The 19,313-nt window shown below is 41.0% G+C and overlaps 1 protein-coding gene across 2 annotated transcripts in view; it reads left to right on the top strand.

Annotated features, from left to right (window-relative positions):
- Positions 1-19,313, top strand: part of SELENOI (selenoprotein I) — a 44,122-nt gene that overhangs the window by 6,270 nt on the left and 18,539 nt on the right. For both annotated transcript variants that reach the window (XR_009521483.1, XM_060026967.1), the window contains exons 2-4: positions 11,608-11,676; positions 12,146-12,254; positions 14,411-14,485. Coding sequence is in view for 1 of the 2 variants with exons in the window: in XM_060026967.1 (XP_059882950.1) it covers positions 11,608-11,676; positions 12,146-12,254; positions 14,411-14,485 (253 nt within the window). In the remaining variant the exon portion in view is untranslated. The remainder of the gene's footprint in view (positions 1-11,607; positions 11,677-12,145; positions 12,255-14,410; positions 14,486-19,313) is intronic.

The raw sequence follows: 19,313 nt of genomic DNA, 5'->3' as shown, positions 1-19,313 counted from the left end.
AAAAAAAGGGTATTTGCTCTCTAGTGTGCCATTTCCCTACCAGTCCCTGTGCTCCACACAGGTCTGCTTTGTTCAGTTTACCTGCCTGATCCCTATGTACATTTTTTTCCCCCTATGTACATTTGATTGTGATGCTTGATTTAAGATTTTAAATTGACAGACGCAGTAACTGACTAGCTGGAAGGGGTGAAGGTAAAAGATGCGAAGGAGTCTGGGGTGACTCAGGTTCTGGTAGGATGATGGGGTGGAGTCGCTGAGGTAGGGGTTTTGTGAAGCGTTAACTCTTTGGTAATAATGGCCCCCAGCATTTGTTGAGTCTAAGAGTTAATCCTCTTGATGTTTCAGTGAGGAGGCATTTTATTAATATCTCATCAGTAACCTAACTCCTACGAGATTGGTCCTTACAGAACAGACGCAAAGTTATAATTTAAATGATGAATGAGGCTGAATCTGGCAGAATAACAGTAATCTTTTGCACAGGGCCCTTCTCTTGGACAGGACCATGGGGCAGACTTCTCTTGGAAGGTGTGGTTTTTGGACTTGGAATTAAAACAAAGAAAATTTCATGTTCTAGAGAAATATCATTTGTGGATGAAATGTCCCCCATTAGAGGACTGTTTCTGTAATGATTTCAAAGACTAGAACACTTTTCCTCCAGAGTCACAGGGGAAACATGAGAAATTCCTGATCTTTTGATTTTCACTTGTTATGACTGCAGGCCGACTACGATATAATGTGTTAATTATGGCATTAGCTAGATATGTTACAGTTAACTCAAGCATAACTTATCTTTAGTTGTGCCTTGGTCTCCTTGAGTAGATGTGGGAAACTGGCCTCTCTCACTTGTAAGTACATTAGTAAGGCTTGAAACGTATTTTAGTCGTCTTAGATATAGATTTACAAATGTCTCATAGAAAGAATTATTTTTTCAGTTGGCAGAGACAGGAATCTTTCAGAAGGAGTGAGAGAAAAATGGATGGGAAACTTCTGCAGAGTGAGAGAGAGAGATTGTTAGGTAGAAGGTTACTCCATTTCTAGGTGCTGTTTGGAAGAAACGAATTGGTTCTTAAACTACTTTCTGAAATATCAGTTCACTGCTGATGGCTTGCTTTTGTAACTGCTGTAATGCTTAAATGTCAAGAACTTCTCTGCTGAATAAGAATTTGCCTGGGGCATAAGGGAGAGAGGGGAAAGATGTTTCAGTCTGAATCTGATGGGAACCAACGCACAGAGCCTGGGCGGATCATGCTAAATTAGAGGCACAAGGAAGTGGAAGGTGTGTGAGGGACCAGACCGAGCCTAATGAGCTCAATGAGGGGAGGTTGCAATGGCAAGAGCAACGTCATTGTAAATACCCAATAGTGATAATGATAATGACGGCAAACATTTATATAGCACTTACTATATGCCAGGCGTTCTTTAAGTGCTTTACATATATTGTCTCATTTAATATTCACAAGTGCTTTGTGAGGTAGAGGTCCTATTATTTACCCCATTTTACTGAGACAGTGTTTAAGTAACATGCTCAAGGTCCCACAGCTGAGATTTGAACCCAGGCATTCTGTGTCCGGAGTCCATGTTCTTCATGCTGTGTTGCCTCTCAGTTCTAAGAAGGGCGTATAAACTCTGCTTTGTAGTTACTGGGTGTTTTGTGCAAAGATATAAACATTAGAATAAAGACCTTCAGTGACGTGCTTAATTGGGTTTGTGTCTAATGTTTACAGATGGGGAAAATGTACAGTGAAAAAGGAAGAACTGACTGTGTTTTCTCTTCCCCCAGTTTTAAATTATTTGTAGGGACAAGTGAGCTTGTATTTGCTAGTCTTATATTTAGTTGACTATTAAGAACATTTCATTCACTATTAGCTCTAATTGCGGTAAATGGCTTTTGATTAACTAATTAGCTTTGGGACTGATAATGAGTTAAATAGAACCCACATCCTAGCTTTGCAATCTTGAGCATAACTTAGTCTCTCTAACCAGGTTTGCTCATCTGTGAAATGGGGTAGTACCTGCCTCATAGGATCAAAATTGTCAAAATTGAATGAGTTAATATTTGTAAAGTGCCTGGCACTTAGTGCTGTGTTAGTGTTAAGTAAATAAAAAATAAAACTTGACATTTGTGCTTCTCTGCTTGTGAACATTTAACTGTCATATAACATATACACACATACTCACACCCGAGGAGGTTATACCAAGAGAAAGGATGTTTCAGCAAAGGAAGAGTAAGTAAATTTTTTCAAATACCACTTTCCTATTTATGAATCTGCAGTACCTCCCACATATTTATCATGTGTTTGATGTCGAGATTCCTCAGCAAGGATTTCAAGTCCCTTCACTAAATGACCCCTCCTTTTGTCTTATCTTCTCATCTCTTGTTAGTTTATTATATGTTGTTTAAGTCTAGCAAGCAAACATTTGTCATCAGGACATGCTTGTTCTTGTCTTACTGCTCTAGTTCTTCTCCAGTCGTCTCTCACCACCTTCTCTCCTCTGATTCGTTAGCAGATATAAATGACAGTATTCACGGAAATGGGATCTCATTGTCCACTGAGTCATGTCCTCTGTGGGTGTAGTTCTTAAAGTCTTGTATGGATTAAAAAGAACTTTAAGAAACTTGCAGTTTCTGTCTTAGGGGTAATATAATGCCCCCCCCCTTTTTTCATTTTCAGTTCGATTTGGTGTTTTTCTTTCTTGGTAGATTATTACTAGCACAGTGCCTTGCATTTAGTGAGTACCTGCTGAATTTTATTATACCTTGTCTCTTGCTCGCAGTGCAGTATTTGAAGTTGCCATCAGGAGGTTTAGGTGTTGACCACTAAGCTGATGGTGTGGCTTTTCCTTCAGGAGGAGTTTGCAGGAGTGTCATTCACATTTGTTTTCACCAGAGCAGTGGCCCTCAGACTGGAGGGTGCCTCAGAATCACCTGGGGCGTTTGTTACAAGACAGATTGCTGGGCCCTACCCCCAGGCTGGCTGATTCTGTGTATTTAGGGTGGGGCCCAAGAATTTGCACTCAGTTTGGCAACTACATTTTGAGACGCACCTCATCAGAGAAATATTCCATTATATTGAAGAGCAGTTAATAAAACCAAGAAACGAATGTAAAGGAGTAAGAAGCTATATTACCGTAATGTTCATATATTAACCCTCAAGCATCAGGTAGTCTTGATTTTGTGGATAGGAGCCTCAAGGTGTCTCTTACTAGAAAGGAGGATGTTGCAGTGCTCTCAGTATTGGATATTAGTTTTCTATCGCTGGATAACAAATTACCACAGACTTGGTGCATAAAACAGCACACATTTATTGTCTCACAGTTTCTGTGAGTCAGGGCACCAGTTACCTGGCTCCTCTGCTTGAGGTCTCGCCAGCCTGCAGTGAAGGTGTCAGCTGGGCTGTGCTTCCATCTGGAGTTTGGGGTCCTCATCCAGGCTCATGTGGTTGTTGGCAGAATTCATGTCTTTCCAGTTATAGGGCTGAGGCTCTCAGCTCCTAGTAGTTGCCCACTTTTCTGGCCACATGGCCTTCACCAGAGGCAGTTCATAAACATTGCTGTTTGCTTCTTCAAGGTCAATGGGAGACTCTTCTCCAAACTGTTAAGATGGAGTCTTAGGTAATGAACTATATCATGGAAGGGACATCTCATCACCTTTGCCCTATAATGTTCTCTCAATCAAGGCAGTGACATCGATCACCTTCACTATATTCTGTTCGCTAGAAGCAAGTTACAGGTTCCACCCTCAGGGGAACGACTGAACCATCAATAGGAGGGGATTGATTATAAAAGGGCTTGACTCACTGGGGATTACCTTAGGGTGTGTCCGCCACAAATTGGAAGACAGAAGAATTGGAGGATACTGTGTTAATAACAGTTTCAGTGGATCTGGGTGGCTCCTGATTGTACTTGAGCCCGGAGCGGGTAGTCTGGATTAAAGCAAAGTGATCCATTTCGCAGAAATGTTCCAAGATGATTCATAAAGGATTTACAGTTTAGACCTTCCTGCGTATTAGCTGTTAATCCCTGAATTTTATAGTTTCTTCATCTGTAAAATAGGGAGGAATAATCTACCTTATCTATTTTACAATATCAAATAAGAGAACAAAGGTAATTGTACTTTGGAAACTATAAAACATACACATGTAGACATGGTGTTATTAATAGGGGGAGAGTAAAAGCAGCTTCCCCTTGTGAAGTGAAAAGTTGCTGTAGACTAGTTCCCGGGGGAAAAGAGTTCCTCTCATCACTGAGGGAATCACTCTATACTGCTATTTAAGTAAACATGCAGAGTAGTTCATGCGTTTATTCATTCATATGTGCAAACACTCAGATATGTTTACTGAACTCCTACTATGCGCCAGATGCAGAAAGGATCAGGTCGGGAAGCTTTCTCCATTCTCTTAACTGCTTCTTTAAGTACCAGTGCTCAGTGAGTCCCACATTTGTATGTGAAGGTAGCTCTTTTGACTGCCTTGATATTTGTTGCGTAAATAACAATTTTTAATAATTGGGATCTTTTGTTTTATGTTTTTTGCTTAAGTGACTGGCCCAGAGACTTGGAATGCCATTGCTAAAGAACTCTGCTCCAGGAGTGGTAGGGCACATGTTGGCCACAATGGATCCTGCCCCTGTAAAGACTTAAGCCTAAACATGATTGAGTCATGAGACCTGTCAGCAAGGGACTGACCTCCATACCATACCAATACCACACCAGACACTGAGCTTCACTGTGCAGGGGGAGAGAAGAGAGCTGACATTTCTTTTCTCTCTCCTGAGTTCTTAAGAAAGGTTGATAATGTGTTTCTTTCATTATGTCTGCAAAGTTGGTATAAGCAATAAGTAACTTCATACAGTGAACCCAGTTGTGAACTAAAATTGGTTCTTTGTGACTATCCTGCCTTTTATTCCTAAAAACATGGATGATTTGGAACTCAAGAATTTGGGGAATCATTTTAAAAAGTCAGAAACATCATTTTGAGTCTGCTTACATCTGAAATGATTAACAATAAGTGCTGTTTATAAACTATTATTAGCTTGTACTCAATCCATACTTTATGGATTTCCAGGGTTAACTAAAATATGTTTCATAAGTGTAAAGTTTATATTTCAAATGGGTAAAGACAGGATTTGAATTAAAAATCATTTGATAGTTGGAGACTTATCCTCCTTATATTGATTAGAAGACAAAGCAAGGGAAACCTGCATCTGTTTATAGATGTTAGAGTATTACCATCTGTATTAGTATTAGATGGGATACTAGCCTCAGTCTAATTAATAAGTTGTCCAAAACTCTGTATTTAGTGCAAGGGTGTGTCAGTTCAGTCAGTTTTCTTATCAGTGTATAGAAAGGATGTAAAGTACATGTATAAGGGAAATACTTTTAGGTCCAACAAAGTGCTTCCATAGTTTTCCTTTTGTTAGAGCCAATTTCCTTCTTAAATTAAGAGGAGGCACATTTCTAATGCCCTTCTCAAAAATGGGCACTTTATAGCATATTTTGGCAGTAATTTAGAGTCATTGTACTGCTCCTGGCCTAACCCGTAATCGTCTCTTGCCTGGTATACTGTAACAGTCTCGTAACTATTTTGCACCTTTGCCCCCCTCCAGTCCATTTTCTACACTGTAAACAGTGGGATCCTTTAATAATATAAATCAGGATATGCACTGGGCTTATGATAAAATAAAACTCACTGTGGACCTTTGGGTGGTGTCTGCCCATGTCTCCAGTGTCATTTCATACCACTCTTCCTCGCTCACTCACTACGCTGTGGCTCCATTGGCCTCCCTCCACTCTGTGGTCCTTCCACATTTTGTTCTCTGCTTAGAAGGCATCTTGGCATGCACGCCCCCTCCCAACACCTATAAACCACACACACACCACACACACACACACGCACACTGCCACACATATATTCTTTATTTTCTTTCTCCTTTTTAAGGTATAAATTATATACAAACGCACAGATCTTAAGTACACAATTTGATGAATTTTTTATGTGTATGTAACCACCACCATGATAAAGAATTATTTTTAGCACCTCGGAGGGCCCCCATTTAGTCCCTCTCACCAGACTGCTATTATGACCTCTTTTTGCCATAAATTAATTTTGTCTGATTTTGAACTTCATATAAATGGAATCTCCAGCAGCGTGTTCTCTTTAGGGTCTACCTTGTTTGACTCACTGTTCTGTCTCATACATGCTTTACCTGTCTTCTCATCTTCTAGGACTCAGCTTAAGTGTCCCCTCCCCTGAAAAGCTTTCTCTGAGCACCCTGACTAGGCACATTCCCAGCCCCCTGGTCCTCTGATACAAACACCTTGTTTATTGCCTTCACAGTATTGATCACATCTTGTGATTACGACTTGTTTTCTTGCTTAGCATCCGTCTCACCCTAGACCGGACTTGGTGAACATAGGAAACTTTTTGGTCTTGTTCACCATTCTCTTTCTGGTGGCCTAGCACAGTGCCTGGCACAATCATAGGCACTCAGTCACAATTATTTGTTGACTTTACTGAATGAATGAATGAAGAATGAACTCTGCTTTATTTCCTGACTTGTACTGAAGTTACAAGTTGTACAAAGTTGAAACTTTCTAATATTTGACAGAATATTATCTAAGATAATTCTGGATTTCACTAAGACTTTATGAAAATCTTTTCTCATGGGTGACATAGACTAATTGCCGTAGATGACAGTATGGAATTCTGTAGCCAAATAAAAATGACTAAATGTATTAATAGCAATCTTGAGGGGAATGTTTAGAAGTTCTACCTTGATCAGCATTTTTACAGAGACTTATGTGAAGGCATTGCTAGCATGAGAGCTTTACATGCTGAGAGTTTGGGGGGCAGAGCTGGTACCTTGGATAACTGAGTCTGACCCTGAGGAGATCGGAGGAGATAGAAAGATGAGTGGACTCTAGCAAGATGAAATGTTAAAATGGTAAATATAGGGTCTTACACTTAGTTTCCAACAGTCAGCGTCATATTAACACAGAGAAAGGTGGCTTTGCAGTCTGTATGAGAAAGGCCTGAGGGGGTAAGGTGGCTGTGAAGGTGTGTGTAAGTCTGCAGTATGACTTTGTTGCCTCAGGAAATTAATACTGTGTTGAGCATCTGTTAGAGAACTAAGTTGTTGAGGAAGAAGACCTTAGTCATGTTCTCCTTTGTGCTCATGCACCGCTTGAAATATTCCTTTTGCCCTGGGTCACACTTTTGTTTTGGTTTAACAACAAAATGGATTGTCTGGAGCACTGGTTGTCAAACTGAAGCCCCCGGACACCTGTTTTGTGAATAAAGTTTTATTGGAACACAGCATGCCTCTTTGTTTTCTTATTTTCTGGGACTTCTTTCTGCTTCCGTGGCAGTTTTGGGTATTGTTACAGAGACCATTTGGCCTGCAAAGCCTAAAATATTTGCTCTCTGGCATTTTCCAGAAAAAGCTTTCCAACCTCTGGTCTAGAGAATTAGACCTAGATGATGAAGAGAGTGAAACTTTGGCAAGAGAGTAACAGCAAAAGGAACATGAGATTTTTTAACCAGGTGAAGAGAAGGTTTAGGTGTGACAGGCAGAGCCATCTTCAAACGTTTGAAGCATTATTGTTTGGAAAAAAATTGGACCCTTGTCTGCCTGGCTTTGTTAGGGAAATTGAAAACATGATAGGAAATATGGGGTGAGGGGAGGATTTTGTTAGCATATAGAAAAGTTGTTTTAACGTTGGATTGGGCTATTTCTAGAAGTAATGAGTTTTTTGGTAACCAGAGGCATTTAAAAAGAGGCCAGGGACTTCCCTGGCGGTCCAGTGGTTAGGATTCCACGCTTCCACTGCAGGGCACACTGGTTTGATCCCTGGTTGGGGAACTAAGATCCACATGCCGCGCAGTGCAGCCAAAAATTAAAAAATAAATAAAGAGGCCAGGGACTTCCCTGGTGGCGCAGTGGTTAGGAATCCGCCTGCCAATGCAGGCAACATGGGTTCGAGCCGTGGATTGGGAAGATCCCACATGCCGCAGAGCAACTAAGCCCATGCGCCGCAACTGCTGGCCTGCGCTCTAGAGCCCGCGAGCCACAACTACTGAAGCCCGTGTGCCACAACTACTGAGCCCACACGCCTAGAGCCTGTGCTCCGCAACAAGAGAAGCCACCGCAATGAGAAGCCCGCGCACCACAACGAAGAGTAGTAGCCCCCACTCGCCGCAACTAGAGAAAGCCCCACGCATAGCAACGAAGACCCAATGCAGCCAAAAATAAATAAATAAAATAAATTAAAGAAAAAATAAAGAGGCCAGTTGACTGTTTTACCTATTCACATAGGTGAGGGGCAGGCACGTGAGAACTAGATATCTCCTGAACTCTTGTGGTTCTGAGATTCTGCCTTGGAATGATTCTCAAACTCAGGTTGTGGTTCTCAAGCCTTTCTCCAGGGCACTGGATTAGTCTGGCCCAACAGATTGTAGATCAAGCAAGTCCTGCAGGCCTTAAACAGGGGATTATTACCTTGTTCAGATATTCTGGTGTATACCAAAACATCATTCCGATAGAAAATAATATATTTAACAGGCATTAACTAAATTTAGTTTAGCTCCTTTAAAATTTTACTTATTTTTTCAGGCATGTGGAAGGTGTGACTCATTCTTCTTTCCTCCTATTGATTCACAAGACAGTTTCAAGTTTCTTTGTTTATACCAAGTGATATGTGACCTTGAAAAATACTCAGGTGTGTAAGGCTAGAGCACAGAGTGCTCTTTAGGTTTACTGTTTGCTACCTTTTGTAATCTCATATTAGATTTCCTTGTTATACTTGAGCTTATCTGCTATTATTATTAAAGGTAAAAAATGCAGTTAGGCAGACTGACCTATTTGTATTGAGTTCTATAATCTTTTCATACTTCTACTGGTCTCCTGAAATAGAAATTTAGAGTTAAACTTCAGAATTTGGGGACTTCCCTGGTGGCACAGGGGTTAAGAATCCGCCTGCCAATTCAGGGGACACAGGTTCGATCCCTGGTCCAGGAAGATCCCACATGCCATGGAGCAGCTAAGCCCATGCACCACAACTACTAAGCCTGTGCTTTAGAGCCTGCAAGCCACAACTACTGAAGCCCACGCGCCTAGAGCCTGTGCTTTGCAACAAGAGAAGCCACCACAATGAGAAGCCTGTGCACCACAACGAAGAGTAGCCCCAGCTTGCCGCAACTACAGAAAGCCCGCGTGCAGCAACGAAGACCCAACACAGCCAAAAAAAAAGAAAAAAAAGGTGAAATGTTATAATAGCGGAAATAAAGAGATTTAAAAGAGAGAAAAAACTTCAGAATTTAAAAAGAGGAGCTTTTCAAAATAAAATACCATGAGTAAATGACCTTCTTTTAGACGTAAATTCAAATTATGGAAAGCTGGTGAATGAGAGTCATTCAGAAAACATTTGAATTAAGAGCCTTGTACTTTGTACATCGTATTAACTATTCGTGTGATGTCAAATTGTTTTCTTCTGATTTGGACTTCTTACAACTTTTGTACTTTGCAGTAGATGGTGGACTTGAAATTTGTGGTTTTCCAGTTTATCTGACCTGCTGGCTACGTCATGTGGGTCTGGGTTCGGACTTTGGTGAAATGGAGGAGGCCGTGGCCCTCCCGCCTTGTCACTGGCAACTTTTCAGGGTTCATATTGGTTGCATGACCTCAGGTCTGAAAACTTAAATTCAGGCAGTCCTATCAGCTGGGGACTCCTTCATTCTACAGAGGTTCAGGTGTCATGGTATCTGTTATGTGGAAAAGCTTTGCAGGCTGTAGAGAACCATGCACGTAGAAGTTGATTTTAGCGAGAACAGTAATACTTAAGGAGGCTCCAGCTGCGAGTCTGGGTGCAGCTGCAGAGCTTCTCTGGCCAGTGTTCTCCTTCACCATTTTCTTTCCACTGTCTGTCTCAGATCTTTTGTCCAGGATATCGCATTTCATCAGAATGAGTTGGAGAAATGGCGGCACTCAGCCATGGATTCTGTTGAGTAAACATTTGACTTACTAGCTAACTCTCTTTGCTAGTAGTATTTTAAATTATTTCTATTTATTTACTTTTTTGCTCCATCACACTTTTAAATCTTGAAACACTGATGAGAAATATTTCCTGCATATCCATAAAACATTCAGGAAGAAATATTGATGTTTAATTATGATTTTTTAAAAAATCAGTTGCTCAGATGCTTACTACTTATTTTTTGGGTTGGCCTTCACGGAAAAACCCGAACGAACTTTTTGGCCAACCCAATATATTCATACTAAACAAATACAAAGCACAGTTGAAACTTTTTTCAGGCATTTGACTAGTATGACATCTTTTAAATGAGAGCTTGTTGAATTAGGTAGTATTCCCACTCCCTGAGGGTGAGAATTAAGTTGTCCCTTACCTATTTTGTATTCCTTCTTCCCCACACCTAGTGGGTGCTTCCTACATGCCAGGCACTCCAGTGTGTATGTGTTTGTATGTGTGTGTTTGTGTCTCTGATGAATAAGTCATCAACATGACTCTTAAAGTATTACATAATTACATACAGATATTTTGTTAAAATTTTCTTTGAAGTTTTACTAAATAGCTCAACAGTTGGGGAATACATTTGAACACCCTAACCTGTTGTTTTCTTCCTTTGCTTATTTAAGCAATCCATTTTCCAGCTGTAAAGGGATCTGTCATTCCTTTGATGCTCAAAACACACTAATGGTACCTAATGCTTATATAGCACTAACTGTGGGCTGGGTACTGCTCTAAGCACTTCCTATATGTTATCAGTTTATCTAATCCTTATGGCAATCCTTTGAGGTAAAGGCTGTGATCCTCATTGTACAGGTGCAGCAACTAAGACAGAGAGGTTAAGTAACTTACCCAAGGTTGTACCATTAATAAGTGCATTAATAATGGTGTCAAGGGTAAAACAGCTAGATTCCCGTTAGTTGAGAGGGATGAAGGAGGTTGAGAAAGTCAGTGTGTGAATGCACACAGTGTGCTCATTATCCTGCAAATAGGTGAGCACTTGAAAGCAATATAAAATTTTCTGCTGCAACGTTGTTATATTATAAATATTATACAAAGATGTGCTTGGCCATCTTTACCCCATTCATACTGCTTCTCCAGTTCTGTTATTTAGAAGAGGACATTGTATAACTAGATATATTCTCTAGATTTTTTTTTACTATTATTTTCTTTTTAAAAAAATTTATATATTTTTGGCTGTGTTGGGTCTTCGTTGCTGCACGTGGGCTTTCTCTAGTTGCAGTGAGCGGGGGCTACTCTTTGTCGTGGTGCGCGGGCTTCTCACTGCTGTGGCTTCTCTTGTTGTGGAGCACAGGCTCTAGGTGCGCAGGCTTCAGTAGTTGGCGTGCACGGGTTCTAGAACGCAGGCTCAGTAGTTGTGGCGCACGGGCTTAGTTGCTCCGCGGCATGTGGGATCTTCCTGGACCAGGGATCGAACCCGTGTCGCCTGCATTGGCAGGCGGATTCTTAACCACTGCACCACCAGGGAAGTCCCTGTACTATTATTTTCATTTGAGAAATATTGTTCTAAATACTTGCTGGTATGCAAGGATTAACTCTGAATATTTTTTTTCATTTCTTAACAGTACAGTGCTGTGGATACCAATCCGCTCTCTCTGTATGTCATGCATCCATTTTGGAACACTGTAGTGAAGGTAAGATGATTAATAAGCATGTACTTAGGTTTTAGTAAGTTTTAAATATTTTAAACTACTTTATGGAGTATTACAGACCAACTGTCAGTTCAGTAAGACGTTTAGAGAAACTGCCTCTCCCATCCTCCTTTCCTTTAGTCACATACCTTTTGATTTATCTCATCATTGAAGTATAAGCTTATACTCTAGATCTATCATATTTATAAAATACTTCTTAAATTTTTCTAAAATAAATATAATGTTATGATTATAAAAGTTTGTTGATTATAGAATTATTTAAAATATAGAAAATAGACTTATTTCTATTAACTGATTACGGTTTATAATTTGATATATATATATATAATTCCTGTATATACGGTCTTTCAAATTTATAGTTTTTGTTTTGACACATTTGCATGTTGTGGTATGTAGTGGACAGAGAGATTTCTCTACTTTAATTATTCTGTAATTATTTTGAAACAAATAGGTATTTCCTACTTGGCTGGCTCCAAATCTGATAACCTTTTCTGGCTTTCTGCTGGTTGTGTTCAATTTTCTGCTTATGGCATACTTTGATCCTGACTTTTATGCTTCAGGTAAGATTATTACTTTAATATAAAATCTCAAATGTCTAAATAGCACAAAATGAGATATGGTTATTTTCTAATTCTATTAAGATGCTTGCATTTCTGAAAAGTTTTGAATATTAGAAGGGTTGTAAAATGTTAGAATTGGGTGTAAAGGCTAAGTTGTGTTTTTACAATCTGTTATGTATGTTTCTAATAAGTTCTAGAAACCAATTTGGCTATTGAGTTTAGATATGCTGTCTAAAAAGCAATGAGGTTTTTGTAAATAAAGAGTAATGGGATTTATAAGAAGATGGAAAAGTAGGACTCTGAAGTTTTGCCTGAAAATGAGAATAAGCAAGGCCCAGCATACCTACCAGTTCCAGAAATATCCCTTCCCCTTTTCTAGGTATGGAATAAAAATCCCCCTTTTCTAAAGGCAATGTGGTCTCTCTTTCCTCTGCTCAGCACTTGTACGTACCTTTAATAACTCCCAGTTTCTTCTGAAAATGGTTGTTAGACCTTAGATATTTATTGACAGAAGTCTGGGCCCTTACTGAGGACGGGAGGCAAAATGCACCTTTGGAGGCAGTTTTCAGCTTATTCCCAACGTCTTCCTTCAGACCCACTGCTATCTTACTTCCTCCCACACCCCAGCTTCTGCCCCGGCTGGACAAGAGAATCTGGAGCACATCTGGGATGATGGGGGATATGTGGGGAACAGTTTATTCTTATTGCTCAACTGGTGGATGGAGTTGAGAGGAACAGAAAGATGGAGGTAGATGAGTATTTTTTGTATTCTAAGTTAGAAGATATTTTCCAATAAGAATACTTATAAATGATGTAGTCAGCAGTTTTAGTACTATAATTCCGGGGTCCCCAACCCCTGGGCCGCGGACCGGTACCGGTCCTCGGCCTGTTAGCCACCGGGCTGCACGGCAGGAGGTGAGCAAGGGTCGGGCAAGCGAAGCTTCATCTGCCGCTCGCCCTCGCTTGCATTAACCACCTGAAACACCAGCACCGCCCCCCCTCCCCCATCCATGGAAAGATTGTCTTCCATGAAACCGGTCCCTGGTGCCAAAAAGGTTGGGGACCGCTGCTACAATTCATCTGTGTTGTGGGTTCAGCAGACGTTTGTGCACTGACCTAGAGAAATTAACAATCACTGACAACATTGTTTTTGTAGGAGAATTTGGAGTTTCAAACACTTAATGACTTTTCATATTATAGGAATTATGAATATTGAAACTCTGCCTATGCCTGACTTTATCAACTGAAAATTTTAGGCATAGCTTCTGTATATGTAATAGAATGGTAATTCAAGATCATTACCATTACCATGCTTAAATTTCATTAAGCATGGTTTTGATATTTTGGGGTTTTTTTAAATTGTATTTTAATCCTCAGAACAGCCTCAAAAGTTTATCTTTGAAACTAGAAATAGTATTTTCTCTGACTAAATAAGACTATTTACTTAGTTACTAAGAGAACTAAAAATACGTAAATATATGTATTTCTCCAAGTCATACAACTTGAAGGGCCAGATTAACCATCTAGTCCCAGTATATTTGGGAAGTGGAAGACAGGAAGGTTAAATGGTATATTCAGGGCCACACTGCTCGTTGGTCACAGAGCCAGGACTAGAACCCAGAGCTGAATCTCACTTGTTTTATCTTGGTGGGGGGGAAGTGAGGTCCAGACATTTCAGAACGATTTTGTTGCCAGAATCATCCAGTTGAGCTAATTTACCTAGACACAAATCAAAAGGTCTTTTGTTCAGCTAATTAATAATTTAGTGAGAGAGTATAGGTTGAAAGCTTAATACATGTTTGTAGTATAATCATAAACAACAAGGATCAGATTAAACACAAGCATTTTTTGAATTCCAAAAACATTATTTTTCATTCTAGGCACATAAGTAATTTTCAAGTGAAGATAGTCAGTCTTGAGTTATGATTAAAGCTCAAAATAAATGCCTATTGTTTATGAGGGGTTGGGCAGTTACTTTTGTTTTGTCAGAGTTTGCTGATACATTCTAATATTTACCTAGTTCTGCATTCGAAATATATTGTAAAGTACTTCAGCTTCTGTTTAATAAATAGAAACGTTTCTCATTGGCAGTATGGGCTATGGTAAGAACAGTTGTACTTAGACTGTGTTAAAATCTGAGTTGCTTTCCTTTACAGCACCAGGTCACAAGCATGTACCTGACTGGGTCTGGATTGTAGTGGGCATCCTCAACTTCGTAGCCTACACTCTAGGTAAGAAATTGGCAAATAGTCAGTGGCTGGTGAAACTGTCAGCAAGGATAGCCACCGCACGTTTTCTCCTGTGCTTAATTCATTTTAACTAGGGTTTATTAATATCCTGTTCAATTTGATAAATACGTTCTTGAGTTTCTCTGTGAAAAATATTGTCATTTGCTGGGAATTCAAAGAATAAGATAGGAGTTGGCAAACTACCACTTGTACGCCAAATCTGGCCTGTTGTCTGTTTTTTTGCTTTTTTTTTTTTTTGCGTTACGCGGGCCTCTCACTGTTGTGGCCTCTCCTGTTGCGGAGCACAGGCTCCAGACGCGCAGGCCCAGCAGCCATGGCTCACGGGCCCAGCCGCTCCGTGGCACATGGGATCCTCCCGGACCGGGGCACGAACCCGTGTCCCCTGCATCGGCAGGCGGACTCTCAACCACTGCGCCACCAGGGAAGCGCCTGTTGTCTGTTTTTGTAAGTGAAGTTTTACTGGAACACAGCTATGCTCATTCCTTTACGTGTCTGTGGCTGCTTTCCTGCAGCAGAGACATAGTTGAGTAGTTGTAACGGAGGCCATTTGGCCCACAGTGCCTAAAATATTTACTGTTTGGCCCTTTACAAGAAATATTTCCCAACCCTGGAATAAGACATCATTTTTGCCATGAGTTTGGAAAGCAGTACTGACATATCAAATAACTGCAGAATACTGAGAGAGATGCTGTAATAGAGCATAGTGGGAGAACAAATATAGAAGTGATCAATTCTCATTTGGTGGAGGGGGCGTGGTCAGGGAAGGCCACTGAGCCAGGCTACACCATGTATTCTGCCAAGGGTGCGTTTCGTTGGGATCATCTGTGTGACTTGTCCTGCATTCTCTTTTTCTTCCCTGCTTTATTTTTCTCCATAGCACTTAAAACCATATGACCCCCTTGTATGTTGTCTGCTCTAAAATGTAAGTTCCTTGAGGGTGGGTACTTTATCTTGCTCGCTGTGTACCCAGTGTTATAAGAACAGTGCCACCTCCATAGGAGGTACTCAGTATGTGGTTTTTAAATGAATGTGAAGTAGCAGACCCTGACTTAAAGTTGCTTAGGTCTCTTCAGATAAAAATGACTTGTATTCACAAAACCAGGGTAATTTGGTACAGGATTAAATGCTGATGTGGTGGATGACCAGAGCTGCAAGAGTTTGGGGAAGGAAGAGAATGAAATCAAGAAGAATTAGGCAAAAACTTAGTTAAAAGATCTACATTTAGACAGAGGCTTTTGTGCATTTGTTATTAAAGATGAGTTGGTTTTAATGGGACTTCCCTGGAGGTCCAGTGGTTGAGACTCCGCACTTCCACTGCAGCGGGCACGGGAACTAAGATGCCACGTGCTGTGCGGTGTGGCCAAAAAAACAAAATTTTTTTTTGCAATAGGATTTGGTTGCCAAGGACTGCAAGAGGAATAGGGAAAAGGAGAGGCCTGTGTGCTCTGGCTTTTAACAGCATGTCATAGAGTCTTTTTTTTTTTTTTTTTAATTTATTTATTGGCTGTGTTGGTCTTTGTTGCGGTGCGTGGGCTTCTCACTGAGGTGGCTTCTCTTTTTTTTTTTTTTGTGGTACACGGGCCTCTCACTGTTGTGGCCTCTCCCGTTGCGGAGCACAGGCTCTGGCTGCGCAGGCTCAGCGGCCATGGCTCGTGGGCCCAGCCACTCCGCGGCATGTGGGATCTTCCCGGACTGGAGCACGAACCCGTGTCCCCTGCATCGGCAGGCGGACTCTCAACCACTGCGCCATCAGGGAAGCCCCTCTTTTTTTTAAAAATTAATTTATTTTTTAAATCTTTGGCTGCATTGGGTCTTTGTTGCTGCGCGCGGGCTTTCTCTAGTTGGGGCGAGCGGGGGCTCCTCTACGTTGTGGTGCACGGGCTTCTCATAGCGGTGGCTTCTCTTGTTGCAGAGCACAGCCCCTAAGCACGTGGGCTTCAGCACTTATGGCATATGGGCTCATTAGTTGAGGCACACGGGCTTAGTTGCTCCACGGCATGTGGGATCCTCCGGGACCAGGGCTCGAACCTGTGTCCCCTGCACTGGCAGGCGGATTCCTAACCACTGCACCACCAGGGAAGTCCCGAGGTGGCTTCTCTTGTTGCAGAGCACAGGCTCTAGGTGTGCGGGCTTCAGTAGTTGCGGCACGCAGGCTCAGTCGTTGTGGCTCATGGGCTCATTAGTTGTGGCACATGGGCTTAGTTGCTCCGCGGCATGTGGGATCTTCGCGAACCAGGGCTCAAACCCGTGTCCCCTGCATTGGCAGGCGGATTCTTAACCACTGTACCACCAGGGAAGTCCCCGTAAGAGTCTTTTGAAGTACTGTACCATCTACCTGTTTCAGGTCTCCACAATTCTGGCAAAAATCCTGATCTAACATGAACTGTTTGTTGCAAAACCTGCCTTGAAGCAACAATTTATAGCCTTCATTTATGCTACTAGTGTGACTATCCTTATGCTTTGCTGCAGAAATATCAGTGTGTTTGATCACAGGGTGCTGCTGTAGGTTCTGCTGGTGGCTTTTTCATAATATATAGGTTATGCGCTGAATTGCCTTTCTTATGAAAAAACATTGTGAGACTTATCTAGACCCCAGACTTATGGGGCTAGAACGGGTTCAGTGAGAAGACGTACAAAACCTAATTAATATGTAGTTCATGAATATAATATTTGTAATAACTGCACAGAAGTTGCACCGAGAATAGGAAATTAAGTCAGCAAATAATAAGAAAAGACTTTTAGGATATATTTTAACTACTTGGAGGCAGAAAAGTTCCCAATCCTATCTAACAGAGATCTAGTGTTTGGGCCAGAGTTTGAGATTCATCCTTTCATATATTCCTTCAACAACATTTTTAAAGGCCCTCTTTGCCACAAACTGAGCTAGGCACTGGGGATAACACTGTGGTGAGCAAGATAAACACAGTAATGATAAGGAATTTTTAATTCCTTGAATCTGAGTCTTTACAATTAGTCTAATTCTGATGCACTTAGTTAACAAAACTGTTTCTTTGGAGGAGGAATTTTTATAATTCAGACTCTTCTTCCTTTTTAACTAGGTTGTACCATTCTCTCCCCCCCCCCCCCCGCTCCTCTGTTTTCGCCCCTGTGTGAAGGTGTGCCCCTGTGTGAAGGTGTTCCAGCGTGCTTTCTCTTTCTCTTTCTCCTTCCTTATTCCCTTGGTAATCCTGATCCTTAACACTATTGAGTTGACTCTCGTGTTAGTATCTAGCCCTTATCTACCTTCTGAGTTGCTAGTAAGTATCCTTAGGTTGAGTTGTTCGACATTACCATATGGATGTCCTGCTAACACTTCAATTTCAGCATCTAAAACTGTACTCAAATCTTTTCTATCAGCCTTGCTCCTTCAGATTTTCTTATTTCTGTTAACACTACCACTCTCTTAGTTACACAGACGGGAGATTTTGGAGATGGTCTTCTTGTCCTTCGGCCTTACCTCTCCTCTTTTGTTGCACTGTCATTTTTATTTTCTTAATATCTCGCCTTCCTCCAGCTTTTTATGCCCACTGCATTCCATCTCAATTTAGGCCTACTAAGTAGGGTTCCTCTCCCAGCCTGTCCTTCCCACCAATATCAAGTGGGTCTTCCTGAAGCACTGCATTGCTTTTCTCTTTGTAATCCTCTACTCAGATAATTGTAGTAGCTCCTCAGACTCTCTGATACCTCTAAACTGGCTCAGACCTTCCTTCTAGCCTCTTTAGACTGCCATCTTCACATACTAGTTTCTGGTCAAATTAAAGTACTTGGCATTCTCTGCACACACATGTGCTTTTCCATCTCGGTGTTTTTGCCGAAAGCACTCCTCCTCTTGAAATGACACACTCCTTTATCTCCTATCTACCGAAATCCAACTCATTCTTTATGTCCCCACTCAGATTTCATCTTGTCTGGAAAGCCAGTCTAGCTTATCTTAGCCTGAAGAGAACTCGTCCCTTTTCTGTACTCTTCTCTGGTTTGTGATACATCATATCTGTAACTGTCATGTTTTGTCTCCGTTCTCAATTGTAAACTCTTTGAGGGCACAAACTTAGTTTATTCTAAGATTTTTTATAGTCTTCAGAGCATCAAGAATAGTGCTTCGCAGGGAACTCTACTCAATACCCTGTAATGACCTATATGGGAAAAGAATCTAAGAAAGAGTGGACATATGTACATATGTAACTGATTCACTTTGCTATACAGCAGACTAACACAACATTGTAAATCAACTATACCCCAATAAAAATTAATTTAAAAAATAGTGCATTTTACAGTTTCAATAAATTTTTTTTGAATTTTATTTTATTTATTTATACAGCAGGTTCTTATTAATTATCCATTTTTTACATATTAGTGTATATCTGTCAATCCCAATCTCCCAATTTATTCAATAAGTTCAATGTATTCAATAAATTTATTCCTTTTTTCTTTCCTTTTTTTTTTTTTTTGCGGTACGCAGGCCTCTCACTGTTGTGGCCTCTTCAGTTGCGGACCACAGGCTCCGGCCATGCAGGCTCAGCGGCCATGGCTCACGGGCCCAGCCGCTCCGCGGCATGTGGGATCTTCCCAGACTGGGGCACGAACCCGTGTCCCCTGCATCGGCAGGTGGACTCTCAACCACTGCGCCACCAGGGAAGCCCAATAAATTTATTCTTATATTTACTCAACACCTACTGTGTTGCAAAGCCTTTTTGGAAAGCACTTAAAATTATGGAGGTGGTCAATCTGTAAAGAAGTAACTGTGATATCAAACAAGATGAAACAGGTGTTATGACTGAAGTAACAGAGTGTTTTTGGATCTTAGAGCAAG

The sequence above is a fragment of the Delphinus delphis genome, chromosome 12 (genome assembly GCF_949987515.2).
Source record: "Delphinus delphis chromosome 12, mDelDel1.2, whole genome shotgun sequence".
Lineage (NCBI taxonomy): Eukaryota > Metazoa > Chordata > Mammalia > Artiodactyla > Delphinidae > Delphinus > Delphinus delphis.
This window is presented reverse-complemented; position numbering and strand designations above follow the sequence as displayed.